This window comes from Berghia stephanieae, chromosome 12 (genome assembly GCF_034508935.2).
Source record: "Berghia stephanieae isolate SIO BIC M18660-M18661 chromosome 12, UCSD_Bste_1.3, whole genome shotgun sequence".
Classification (NCBI taxonomy): Eukaryota; Metazoa; Mollusca; class Gastropoda; order Nudibranchia; family Aeolidiidae; genus Berghia; species Berghia stephanieae.
The window spans coordinates 42,139,622-42,154,621 of NC_088371.1; the positions used below are offsets into that span (position 1 = coordinate 42,139,622).

A 15,000-nucleotide genomic window follows, 5' to 3' on the forward strand; every position below is an offset into this window, starting at 1 on the left:
CCGGCTTAAAACCGTTTTGAGACGATGGGTCACAAATGATATCAATCAATCAAGCTTACACACAGTTGTGTGTGTCGGTACGTTATACCCTTATATCCGGCTGGCGGGTCGGGTCAGTGTTGCATTTGGCCTAAACCGATTCTTATATAACCAACTCAGGAGAATAATAATAATAATAATAATAATAATAATAATAATAATAATAATAATAATAATAATAATAATATAATAATAATAATAATAATAATAAATGGCATTTATATAGCGCTTTACCCCGTTGTCACAGGCTCTAAGCGCTTGACAGTGATATAAAACAAAACATATTACAGTGAGACAGGTGTGAAGGAAACGTGATACGAATTCAATTTAACAACAACAAATTATGAAAATAATATTGCAACATTATGACGTAAAAAGATAAAACTTTAAGCGAGATTTGAACGTTGTCAACGAATCCGAGCATCTCACGTGTGACGTGAGAGAGTTCCAAAAATGTGGGGGGGGGGGGGGGGGGGGGGGGGGGGGGGGGGGGGGGGGGGGGGGGGGGGGGGGGGGGGGGCGAAAATTGAAAAGATTGTTCACCTATTTTACGCAATGGCTTAGGTTTGACAAGGATTGATTGGTCATTGCTTGACCTCAAGTTTCTATTGGGGACATATATATGTTTATATATAAAACAGGAAGTCCAGGACCATCGATCGATCCTTTAACAATGCCAACCAAATCCCTGAAAATCTAACCATCATGTATTATATAACACGAAGACGTAAACATGAAAATAATAATAATAATGAGGTTTATATAGCGCAATAACCACTAAATGTGCTCAAAGCGCTTTACAAGGGTCCCTGGTCAACAGCAACATTTAACATGTAGGACGAGACATGCCGCCTGTTAGGCGATATTTACAATTTTTCGGACAAAGACAACGCAGTTAACGGCCAGGTACTCATTTTACACCTGAGTACGATGAGAGAAAGTGAGTAAAGAGCCTTTTCCAAGGACTCAACTATGCACCGAGCGCGAGGGAAAAATAATACATGTAGGTACTTATGCCAACCTGGCGATTTTACTGTTATGTTATACGTTTCAATTTCCTGATCAGACCAGTCTGTAGCTTCAGCACCCCCCGACCCAGAAAATAAAATTTAAAAACTTTAAAAAACGCATCAACAAAACAAAACAAGCAATCCGACTTCTCTGGATAACCTGATCATCAAATGCCTGGCAGTGATAGCGTCCAATCCAAAAGGTAACAAGCAATTGAAATCTTCCATAGACACCGGGATAAAATCCGGCAAAATTAAATGTACGAAACCTTTTTACTTTTGGCTCTGAATGATGATGGCTTTGAACAACAACAACATGACGTCACAGTATTCGTCAATCTGCTCCTATCATTACAACAATGGCAGGGTTAAAACAACGTCTCTCTCTCTCTCTCTCTCTCTCTCTCTCTCTCTCTCTCTCTCTCTCTCTCTCTCTCTCTCTCTCTCTCTCTCTCTCTCTCATCTCATCCCATCTCATGTCTCCCCTCTCTCATCTCATTTCTCCCCTTGTCTTTCCCACACAATACATACGGCCCCGGTTGACTGACAGCCAAATTATGACGTCACAGACCCCAATTCCTCTCCGCATTGTCATCATGATTACATCAGTCGTTGTCTGCCATCCATTGATGCCAATAAAACAGAATTAAAAAAAAAAAACCAAAAAAAAAAACAATAAAAAAAGCAACCAAAAAAAAAACAAAAACAAAAAAAATAAAAAAAATTAAACAATATTTTAAATCTTATAAGTTATAATCAGGAATCTTTTCCCCGGCGCCAAAAGCACAATGACATAATATTCTCATCTGGTACATAAGGGACAGCGTGGCTCATCGGTACGGGCCATAGAGAATACAGGACTCCTCGTAGTCTGTGGTACGGGATTTGCTTCCTACCAGCGACATCTATCGAGTATATATGAAGTCCTGGCTTCGTACCCGTAATGTACCACAGACTACTAATGTGTTATCTATGTGTAAGATACCGAGTTCGATCACCAGCCGCTGCGCTGTGTGGCCTTGAGGAAGTCACCTTGCCCTAGCGTACCTTCTCTATAGGGGAACAGAAGACATAGCAAGTGTCTCACTACCCACTATGACGACAGAAAAAAAAAAAAGAACCCACCCAGAAAAATGACTGGATGCGAGAGCATCAGATGGAAGAATATTTAAAAATTGATATCCCTACTACCAAGTGTGTATTTTTAAATAACCAACCAAAACAACACGAGAAAAAAAAGAGAAAATAAAAAGGGGGGGGGGGGGGGGGGGGGGGGGAGAGGAATAACGAAGGACAAGAAAGAAAGGAAAGAGAAAGAAAAAGAACAACAACAAACACCCCCCCCCCCCCCCCCAATATCACACACACACACACACACACACACACACACACACACACACACGATATGTACTCGATACACGTACAGTAAGAAGTCTGACGTCACGAGTCATGGACGGCCGCATCAGGGTGGAGTATGTCACTGGGTGGAGTGCGTTAGTTAAAGGTGTTTACCTAACACTAACCCCGACATTCAATGGATAATAAAATATTAACATAGATAGTATGCGCTTGGCTATGACTATGAAGCTCACAACATTGCCATCCGGAAGTATAACGGACCAACACACAAAACTATGTGTAATCATGAACTTTTATTGTCGGGGTAATACAGTTTAGTGAGAAATACTCACAAACGCGGATGGCAAAATACAATCACAAAGGCTTGAGTGACGTCATCTTCGTTCTATCTATAGATAGTATGCGCTTGGCTATGACAATGAAGCTCAAAACATTGCCATCCGGAAATACAACGGACCAACACTCAAAACTATGTGTAACCGTGAACGTTTCTCGTCTGGTTAATACAGTTTAGTGAGAATTACATACTTATAAACGCGGATGGAAAAAAAAAACAAAAAACAAAAAAAAAAAAAAAAAACAACAAAAAAAAACAAACAATAACAATGACTCTAATGACGTCATCTTCGTTCTATTTATAGGGAGAGAAGCCGACACCCATAAAAAACGGCAATGAATAATATTTATCACGGGGTACATAGTTCTTCTTCTTCAAGGTCCAAGTCTGTGCCAGACATCGGTGATCATGATTCGCCATTCATCTCTCTGATCAGATAACCTCAGAAAACTAATATTACTCTTCTCTTTCTTTTGTCACCCAGCTGTTCAAACTATTCAAATATGTTTTTCTTGGTCTACCTTTACTCTTTTTACGGTACATAGTAAGTAGATTATTTCAAAATAAATAAATAAATTTTTATTTACGGCGCTTGCAACACATTTAAGTCATATCAGCGCCAGTAAAAAGGAAGAAAAATGGGATAGTAAAAACAGTCTAGCTGTATAATTAAACGGACTTGAGGAAAAAGTAAGACAAAGGGGACATGATTCAAATAGGGAACAGGTAGATTCCAAGAGCACACTATCAGTGTACTTAAATTGAGATCATCATCTAAAAGTCTCACCCAGACACCAGCAAAAGATCCCACTAAGAGGAATACACTCAAATGTCTACAACTACAAATTATATGTTAAGAGAAAAAGAAAAAAAGTACATTAGAGAGAAATGATTTACAAGGAAAAAAATATCATCTCCAAAACCTATAACTATACATTCTCGACTGTTTTCCTCCTAGCCAAGGACTCCGGCCAGGATGAGGACAAAACTAAGTCATCTCATTCCAAGACAAAGACAGAAATCAATTGGTAAACAGGTAGGTACAAGGGGGGGGGGGGGGGGGGGGGGGGGGGGGGGGGGGGGGGGGGGGGGGGGGGGGGGGATAGAAATAGAAGACACAGCAAGTACCTACCTCCCTGCCCACTATGGGAGGTCGGGAAACCCACCCAGTGATTAGTTCTTCCACAGCTGCCACAAACAACAGCAAAACGTATCTGTGACGTCAACAGTACTATTTAATAATAATTTTAAAAAATGGCATTTATATAGCGTTTTACCCCGTTGTCACAGGCTCTAAGCGCTTTACAGTGATATAAAACAAAACATATTACAGTGAGACAAGTGTGAAGGAAACGTGATACGAATTCAATTTAAAGCCTGGCATCAAGCCTATACCCTAGAAATAGGAGCGTAGCGTTAGCTCTCCTATTTCTAGGCCTATAGATAGTATGCGCTTGGCTAAGAATCTCACAACATTGCCATCCGGAATTATAACGGACCAACACACAAAACTGTGTGTATCCATGAACGTTTATAGTCAGGTTAATACAGTTCTGTGAGCATTACTCATAAGCGCGGATGGCAAAAAACAATAACAAAGACCTGAGTGACGTCATCTTCGAACTATCTATACAGTGAGTGAGCAGAGGATGGACGGACGTCACAACCAACCACGAGTCGATCAGATCCCAGTGTTAGGTTGTTATTGTTATTGTACCGACCATGTGTTGATTACAGTTACAGTTACAGTAGACAGACCATAATCTATCAGTGTGGATCGATCAAAGCCAGCTGCTTCCCTCGAATTTACCAAGGCTATACTGCACGGTTGTTAGTTTCAATTTAATTTATATATTATATTATATATATAATTTACAATATATAATAATATCATCAGTACTAACTATCGTTATTACATATTTTATCATCATCATTATTATTATGGAAGAAACTAAGGGCAGAAACTAAGGGCAAAAACAAAAACAAAAACAAAAAAAGTCCTCCAGGGCCATGAGGCACACAGAGCCGAAGTTTATCCCGGTTTCTATAGCCTGAAACAACGGACAACAGCAGTTTCTTGCTATCCTTTGGATGGGATGCTAGTCTATCACAAAAGTACTTTCCACCAGATATGACAGACCAAGTTACCCAATCACTGCTGGGGTGGACAGGGAGCTCAGAAAACTAAACATGCTCAAAGCTCCAAAATGTAATTTTTACCTAACAAGCATCATGTCTCTTTCTACATGTTACTGTTGATCAAGAACCCTTTGTAAAGCGCTTTGAGCACATTTTAGTGGATACTGCGCTGGATAAAAAGCTCAATCTTTTAAAAGCACTTTACAATGGGTCCCTAGCTAAAAGCAACATTTAATATAAAGGACGAGACATGATGTCTGTTAGGAGATATTACAATATTTTCTCACAGAGACAACACTGTTAATGACCAGATACTCATTTTTCACCCAAGTGTGGTGATAAAATGTGAGTAAACAGCCGTTTCCAGGGACTCAACTATGCACCGCTCAGAGCAGGTCTCAAACCCTAGACCTCCAGATCCGAGGGAGAGTCTACCACTAGACCACATAGCCTGGCAATAAACAGTCAAGATTTTAATTAGGGGCATTCTTTGATTACAGCGATGCTTACTCAATCAGACTGAGTCAGATGGTTTATTTGGAAAACAAGAAGTTGTGTAAAAATTTGATGAACTAGAAATAGAAACAAATGAGACATTCATTAAAATAAATATTATATAATTGAGCACTTATACAGCGCAATATCCACTAAACGTGCTCAAAGCACTTTACATGGGGTCCCCAGCAAAAGTGAACTTATATGGGATGATACATGATGCCTGTTGATAAATACAACACTGTTAACTGCCAGGTACTCATTTTATACCTGAGTCCCATGAGAGAATGTGAGTAAAGAGACTTTTCCAAGGACTCAACTGAGTGCCGCTCCAAGTGGGACTCAAACCGTCGACCTTCCGGTCCAAAGGCCAGTGTCATACCATAAGACCACATAGCCGTACATTCATGTTTTTTTTTTGTTTTTTGTTTTTTTTGTTTTTTTTTTACGATGACTACTGTGTTACTAGTGTGCATCTTGTGTGAGTGTGTCTATGTCAATATTGTATTGTTATAAATGTGTAACTAAATGACAAATTGCCACTTTTTTGGGGACAATAAAGATATATTATTATTATTATTATTATTATTATTATTATATTATTATTATTATTATTATTATTATTATTATTATTATTATTATTATTATTATGTAAAATAAAAAATAAAAAGGAAAGAAGACTGGAAAGTTACCTGCTTGTCCAAACTCAAGGAGTTTTTTCAAAGAGAGAGGAGAAGGATGAAAATTGGCATACTTTTCAACCTCTGAGACTGGAAAAGCATTGCTGTGATTTTGTGACGTTGCAAACGGTCGAAGTAGTCTTAGGGCTATCCTCATTTTGAATTTTGATTGGTGAATCAAATTGATTTCACTTCCTGAACAAGAAATCAAACGCTTCCAATTTGAGAGAAAAATAAATGTCTGTATCCTTCAACTTAAAATGAAGAGTTCCAATTATCTATGTTCTCTCTCACTGTTAAGATTATATACAATAATAGATTGATCACCCACTGTTCACATTTAATATAAGAGAAAACGGAAGAAGTAGAAATTCAGAACGTTTGTGACTTATAATATAAAGCAGATCAACAACAACTCAGATATACTTTAAAAGCAGGGATGCCGATTCAGGAGGCAAAAATTTACTGACCTTTTACGCAAACACATAGACTGACCCCTCTCTGAGTGTCTACAAACACATAGACTGACCCCTCTCTGAGTGTCTACAAACACATAGACTGACCCCTTTCTGAGTGTCTGCAAACACATAGACTGACCCCTTTCTGAGTGTCTGCAAACACATAGACTGACCCCTTTCTGAGTGTCCACAAACACATAGACTGACCCCTTTCTGAGTGTCTGCAAACACATAGACTGACCCCTTTCTGAGTGTCCTCAAACACATAGACCGACCCCTTTCTGAGTGTCCACAAACACATAGACTGACCCCTTTCTGAGTGTCCTCAAACACATAGACTGACCCCTTTCTGAGTGTCTGCAAACACATAGACTGACCCCTTTCTGAGTGTCTGCAAACACATAGACTGACCCCTTTCTGAGTGTCCTCAAACACATAGACCGACCCCTTTCTGAGTGTCCACAAACACATAGACTGACCCCTTTCTGAGTGTCCTCAAACACATAGACTGACCCCTTTCTGAGTGTCTGCAAACACATAGACTGACCCCTTTCTGAGTGTCTGCAAACACATAGACTGACCCCTTTCTGAGTGTCCTCAAACACATAGACTGACCCCTTTCTGAGTGTCCTCAAACACATAGACTGACCCCTTTCTGAGTGTTCACAAACACATAGACCGACCCCTTTCTGAGTGTCCACAAACACATAGACTGACTCCTATCTGAGTGTCCGCAAACACATAGACTGACCCCTTTCTGAGTGTCCACAAACACATATACCGACCCCTTTCTGAGTGTCTGCAAACACATAGACTGACCCCTTTCTGAGTGTCTGCAAACAAATAGACTGACCCCTTTCTGAGTGTCCGCAAACACATAGACTGACCCCTATCTGAGTGTCCGCAAACACATAGACTGACCCCTTTCTGAGTGTCTGCAAACACATAGACGGACCCCTTTCTGAGTGCTGAACTCAGTACAAAGTCATTACTTTTTTCCATTTAGCAGGTGATTGGAAAATATACTAATGGTTTATAACAAACTGAAATCCGTAAATATACGGAAAATTGGCAACCTTTAAAAAAATAATAGGATACACGTGCTCTAAGAATCTTACCATTCTGTCTAAAATGAAACGCTTCTAAAAGTCTGGACTTATTTCTTTTACTTAAAGCCACTTTAAACCTGTCTGTAGAACAAATCTGTAATAAAATAAACACTTTTTAGGTCTCCTCTACATTTCACCCATAAAAATTCAATAGTGTATATAAATTCAAATAATTGGGCAAGTTTAATGTGTTATTTGCTTGGATATTTTGTTGCTTTAACAAATTGCTGAGACCATTTCTAATTGCCTTTTCTGAGTATTAGTATTAGTATATTACGCCATTCATAGGATCGTCTGGGAGAAATTATTACTCTACGGATAAAAAATCTAAGAGCTGTATCTAGGTATAAACGTATAAGGGGAAAGTTTTTGTCATTTATTCTGTCTCTTAATTGTGTCATACAAAGTGAAAATACTATTGTTGTAAGGACAACTAAGACGCAAATATTTCTTAACACTTTGGTTTCTACAAGTGTATGAAACTCACAAATCACAAAAACTCATGCAAATGCTTCAATGAGTCATGTATTTTACCTTACTTGTACATTATATTTAGTCGCCAATTAATAATCAATGGACTGAATTAGCAAGGCAAATGCAATCACTACAATTATATATATAAATTTCCATTTTCTTTCAAAGGAAAGAATGCAACTGTTACCCTAAATAAACAAGATAACCTTCATTTTGTAGCATCTTCACAAACTGATGGTAATAAATAGCAGATGAGGTGACGTCAGATTATCTGCCTCCCAATGTTATGCTTTGTCGTTGTTCAAAGTAAACATCTTGTTGACAGAGATAACATATCAAGACACAGCAAGGACGTGATAATCACGTATATCATATTATGTAATGTGATTTGTTTGACTGTTTGAATTGGAAAGACTTTGACCGCCTAATAAAATGCCCTATCAGTAAAAACATTACTGCATTAAAATTAAATTTAGGAGTGAAGTTGAAGTGTATTTTAATTTTATAACGAAGTGGCTTTTAGGACTCGAGTCGGCATTACTCCCATGGCTATTTAGACTCGACTCCAATGGCCGTGCACAAACACAGGGGCGGGGGGGGGGGGGGGGGGGACCGCCGGCAAAGAGGATCATTGAGAACCTGTGCTGGAAATCTCTCTTAGTAAGTATTCACACTGGAGTCTGAATATCTTTTTGACTGCACATAAGCATTGGAGTCCGAATAGCCACGGGAGACTAATCAGACTCGAGTCCGAATAGCCGCAGCCATAATTTAATAATCAGTCAAGTCTGCGTAAGCGAGTAGAGTAAGCCCAGCCCAAGTTCAATTTTTAAGATCTGAAGGCAGAGGGTTCCGCATTTCTTGTCTAGACATCTACCCCGAACATTCTAATTCTAATACAACTAAAATGTCAATGGTCACATGATCTGAGTCGTTCAATGGCGTCGTATTCAAATTCAGCTCGAGAAAATAGCAGCAGTTAACAAGAAAGGCAGGAGTCACAAATCAACTTTTTCGGTCTCCTCACTCCTATTTTTACTTTTAACTTTTACTTTTACAACAACAATCAGGGGATCCAAAGTCCAAACACAACCGAACGGTTTTAATTCTAGTTCTACTTACGTTGTCGATTCAAATGATTTGACGAAAAGAAAACAAAAGGAAAACATTAAATCATGCTAATCAAAACAATCAAACAAAATTAGAGTTTGCCTGTTGTCGGTTGCTCAAACACAGACTGTCGGGTCAAAACATGACCTACTTTCAAACAACAAAAGATAAACCTTTCAGTAGCTACGTTCTCTTCTCCGTGTCAAACACACCTTCACAACTAACAACATTCTGCCACTTTGGCGTATTTTTACACTAAATTAAATATCTAATAAATTGGTTGACTTTTGAAAAAAAAAAAAACAACATAATAATTTATTCCATTTTCAGTTATTCTCTTTCTGTGTTGATTAGCTTATTTCTTCAAAAAGTATATGATTGTAAGGATCTATAATGACCTTTCTCATTTTGTAATGATTGTTTAGAAATTGTGATTGCAATTTCAAAACCATATTATCATAATTTGTTCAATCGCTAAATACGTCAGATTAAATAACGCTGATTGATTGTCGGCGAAACACAATCTCTAATCGTGTTTATTTCAATTTTAAATTCTAATTCACTTTCTGTTTCTGTTAACAGACCGTTTGTTTTTAGCCGTAAATTCAGATTTGCATAATATCAAGAAGAGGAGGTCGAAAAGATTCCGAAGCATTCACCTTGACCTTGACATTGACAACGCAGTCTGTGGTAGCCCCATCGATTGACGCAACGAATCTCAATGAATGAACAGTGTTCTTGTGACTTGACCACGGCAAAAACCAGTGGCGTTGATAGCAAGTCGGCATTCGAACAAAAATGCTTGGATGAGTGCCACACTTATTCTAATACTAATGGATTCCAATACTAATACCCTAGAAAGAGGAGAGTTAACGCTCGTAGCTTCTCTTTCTAGGCTAATACCACGCCTTCCGAAATAAGGTTGTTGGCACGAAGTATTGGGTTTTATTCCCAATACCCCCACCCCTCTACTTTGTGATTATAATCCATATCAATTCCTCTCTTTTCAACAAACCGTCAATAATGGTCTCAATACTATCTACTATGAAAAGAAATAAGTATATTGTTCTACCTATAAATAGAACTAAGTTGACGTCACTCAGGTCTTTGTTATTGTTTTTTTTTTTTTTTTTTTGTTTTGTTAAATTTTTTTGTTGTTGTTGTTGTTGTTTTTTTGTTTGTTTTTTTATTGGTTTTGGTTTTTTTTTTTTTTTTTTGGGTTTTTTTGTTTTGTTTGTTTGTTGTTGTATGATTGTATTATCATAATTTAGAATAGGACGATGTTATGTTCTTTACCATTTGTATGATCATTAAATTTGTAGCTCTGATTTCTCATTTTACCTTTTTTATTATAAAAATATCAAAGTGACAAATTTAGAACAGGCACTGATGTGAAAAGGTCGTGTGTGTCGAGAAAGCAAAAAGAAAATAAATACAGATAAGATGACACGTTTACAGTCAGCTGACCTTTAACCTTGAGAATAACCGGTAATTTCCCGTTTGCTAAATCAGTCAAGCGTGGATAGAAATGGCAAATTTGGGTCGATGACCACGGCAAACGTGCACCAGATTCTAAATGCAGCAGGTCAATTTTTCCATCGACGAGGCGAATCCGTTGGTCAAGACCATAGAGAATACAGTCTGTGCTCAAGACTGCGTAAGGTTAAACCCCCCCCCCCCCCCCCCCCCCCCCCCCCCCAAAAAAAATTTTTTTTTTTTTTGTTTTTTTTTTTTTAAATGAGAACGTACGAGTACTACATACGACGCAGGTATGCTTGGTGCCAGGTGGCCACATGTATAGCCAAAATTGTTCACACAGATAATCGTTATTCTCTTATCATTTAATTCTATTTTCAAAACAAACATTCAGAAACAATTCGCTAATTTCATCGATATAAATATCAATTGTATAAACTGTCCCGTTTTTTGTCTGGAGTCTTATAATCAAGAAGATAAAAATAAATTCAAATAATATTAATGAGGATGAAACAGCGACTTCTATAAATATAGGATGAAAACATTTTAAAAAAAAATTAAACACACGACGCGTGCGCGCGCGCACACACACACACACACACACACACACACACACACACACACACACAAGCATATTTATTTTTAAGTGCGGCTATGTGGTCTTGTGGTACGACACTCGCTTTCGGATCGGAAGGTCTTGAGTTCGAGCCTCGCTCGGCGTATAGTTGAGTCCTTGGAAAAGACTCTTTACTCACATTCTCTCACCGTACTCAGGTGTAAACTGATTACCTGGCGTCCGCGTTTATGAGTAATTCTCACTGAACTGTATTACCCCGACTATAAACGTTCACGGATACACACAGTTTTGTGTGTTGGTTCGTTATACTTCCGGATGGCAATGTTATGAACTTCTTAGCCAAGCGCATACTATCTATGCTAACAAAAGAGTGAAAATGGAGAGGCTTCGTATGGGAACAAAACAGACAATGGACGTTTCGGGTACAAACCCTTCGTTCAGCACAACAATACACAAATAAACGTGGAAAACAAATAAAATAAAATGCAAAATAACTTGTATCGTCTGTACTCAATAGTGGTTGCACTATGAATTCAAACCCGAAACGTCCATTGTCTGTTTTGTTCCCATACGAAGCCTCTCCATGTTCGTTAGTATTTTCACGATCACCGGCTTCAGGCAGCCCCTACCGTTTTCTACTTTAACATAGAATAAATAGATTGATAAATAAATATATAAATATAGATAAAAGGAATGAAGGAGACAAAAACAATCGATTTTTGGTAGGGGAAAGGGGGGGGGGGGGATTTTCCAGAACCTCCTCGTTAGCGCTACATTAGCGTATGACGTCATCTAAATTTTCCATGTCCCGCCAGCTATCAACATCTTTCATTCATTGGCTACCTGCTTAGATGATCAATAACATAATATTATACACAGATTCCCCCCCCCCCCCCCCCCTCTCTCTCTCTCTCTCTCTCTCTCTCTCTATATATATATATATATATATATATATATATATATATATATATATATATAATATATATATATCTATCCATCCATCCATCCATCCATCCATCCATCCATCCATCCATCCATCCATCCATCCATCCATCCATCCATCCATCCATCCATCCATCCATCCATCCATCCATCCATCCATCTATCTATCTATCTATCTATCCATCCATCCATCCATCCATCCATCCATCCATCCATCCATCCATCCATCCATCCATCTATCTATCTATCTATCTATCTATCTATCTATCTATCTATCTATCTATCTATCCATCTCTATTTATATCTCGTAGAGAAAGACAACATTGAATTAATGAATATAGGTACGGCAAATATTTTTTTAAATTTTAAAATAAGGGCACAAATTATAACTAGCTAGACGTCTAACTAGATAAGATCTATCCAAGGATCATCGTCGCTGTGCATGTATTATATTATACAGGTCTGATAGTCGAGCGAATTATGGGCTTGGTTTGACATTGCTGTGGTGAAATCGTAGCAAAGCAGAGACTAAGCTTGTAATGGACAATATGTTTGATTGGTTTGAGAGTATTTCCGTTACAACGGTGCTGACGTCAAGGGACAAAGGGATGTATATCGAAATTGGGTTATTGACACTTTCATTTTCTGAACAAATTGCGTATTTTTCTATCTGTCTGGGTTTCGTGACTTTAAGACATACGACTTGATAGGTTAATTAAAGGATATAGGAGTTAAAGGAGTAGTAGTAGTAGTAGTAGTAGTAGTAGTAGTAGTAGTAGTAGTAGTAGTAGTAGTAGTAGTAGTAGTAGTAGGAGGAGGAGGAGGAGGATGTCAATAAAGAGGAGGAGGAAGTTATGAAAAAGAACGAGAGGAATATTTATTTTATTTATTAAACATTATATATATATATATATATATATATATATATATATATATATATATATATATATATATAATATATATAAATAACTCACCGAAATCAATGAATTTCTGCATGGACAGGGGCAAGGGGTGGTACTGTGAGTAGAAATCCAGCTTTTCGTGCTCACACAACCTGATATTGACACTGTTGAAGGCGGAGTTCAAGACTTGCCTTTGGAATAATCGGATGGAAATCCTCATGGTTGCTGGGTATCGTATACACTATTATGTTAGTTCTGATATTCAAATCAAATTGACACTTTAAAACACTCAAAACCACGGATTCCGATGCTTTCATATCAACCCAACAAGATAGACCAGGGATGTGAAGTTACAGAGATGGCAGTAAAACAATCTGTACAAAAGTAAATAGTAAATACGAGCAGGTGTGTTTTTAATAAACACCACCACGACACCAAAAAGCAGGTTACCGTTCCTTTCTCGTACACTTAAAGTCTTTAAATTACAATATTATGAACCAGTTACTCTTTTTTTTTTTTTTTTTAGTCAATTAAGTAAGGGGCATAAAATTGTTAATTCAATGAATTCAGATAAACAGGAATTTTCACTTGAAGAATAGAAATCACGAAATTCCTCTTTGAGCCTCAATTTTTCAAGTCAATTTCTTTTGCGCCTGAGGATTCCAGTAGATGAAGTCCTGATGGTTTTATGCAAATCAACTTTTGTTGACGTTGTATGCAAATCTATCTAGATAGAATTGGAAACAGAAAAAAACAAAAAACAATTTTACATTCAATTAGAAAATTATATTAACATGATAAGATAAGCGAAATATCTAGGTTATATCCCATTCGATTCAATGTGTATTTTAAGCACAAAAATAGAGGAGGTTAACAGACAATGCACGCACAGCAAACCCATGTCTAAGACCAGGGTAAAATATGTATATACCATCATCATCATCACTTTCATCACCATCATCATTATCATTATCACTATCATCATCATCATCATCATCATCATCATCATCATCATCATCATCATCATCATCATCATCATCACTAGCATCATCATCATTACTATAATTTGGCAATAGGAAAGAAAAGTCGTGACATCAAACCCTCCACTCTTTTGGTTCCTATATCCTTGGAAGTGTGTATGTATGTAACCAGTACTTTGGAGTACTAGCAATGAATAGGGAATGAGATTAGCGGAAGAGTAGCGTCCCTTGATTGGACGTCACCTTACAGAGAGAACGTCAATTTGGTTTTTCACCGGAAGCGAGGACGAGAGACGCATGCGCACAACCAACATGACGTTCCCTCTCTAAGAACTTTTCCGCCAGTGACGTCACAGACTATGGATGATGTCCATTCAAGGGACGCTACTCTTCAGCTAATCTCATTCCCTATTTATAGATCATGCCCATTAGTGACGGGCGAGTGTAAAGGGTTAGGCTCGAAAGGGTTAACACTATTTGAACTCAGTCGTGTAACCAAGAACAAATTTAAAATTGAAGTCGAAGTCGTGGGTTGATTTCACATAAAACCCATGGACTGCCGTACTCTGGATAAACCCATATTTGAAAATTTGGCCAGAAAACTCGTCCTTCAAATATCGATCGATTTAAATGACCCTCATCTTGGCAAAAACTCTCAAACCTGGGACTTCGCGAAGTCCCAGGTTTGAGAGTTTTTGCCAAGATGAGGGTCATTTAAAACGATCGATATTTGAAGGACGAGTTTTCTGGCCAAATTTTTAAATATGGGTTTATCCAAAGTACGGGGCTATAATGTCTTATCGGTACTTGTTTATGTTGATTTATCCAAGGACTGCCCGATCTGGTTTCAACTGGATCCAAATTAGAGTAATTTTAACAACTCGTATTGTTTGCTGCGATAATAGGACAACGA

At 37.9% G+C, this 15,000-nt stretch overlaps 1 protein-coding gene across 10 annotated transcripts in view; it reads right to left on the reverse strand.

The window, feature by feature from the left end:
- LOC144957817 (pyruvate dehydrogenase (acetyl-transferring) kinase, mitochondrial-like) overlaps positions 1-15,000 on the reverse strand; it is an 82,651-nt gene that overhangs the window by 54,897 nt on the left and 12,754 nt on the right. For 3 of the 10 annotated variants that reach the window (XM_078889264.1, XM_078889268.1, XM_078889265.1), the window contains exon 2: positions 13,180-13,834. In XM_078889264.1, the coding sequence (XP_078745390.1) occupies positions 13,180-13,327 (148 nt within the window). In that variant the 5' untranslated portion in view covers positions 13,328-13,834. Of the gene's footprint in view, positions 1-6,071; positions 6,390-9,222; positions 9,421-13,179; positions 13,835-15,000 lie in introns of those variants that run through there. The other 7 variants (XM_078889266.1, XM_078889267.1, XM_078889271.1 and 4 more) reach the window with 6 other exon arrangements.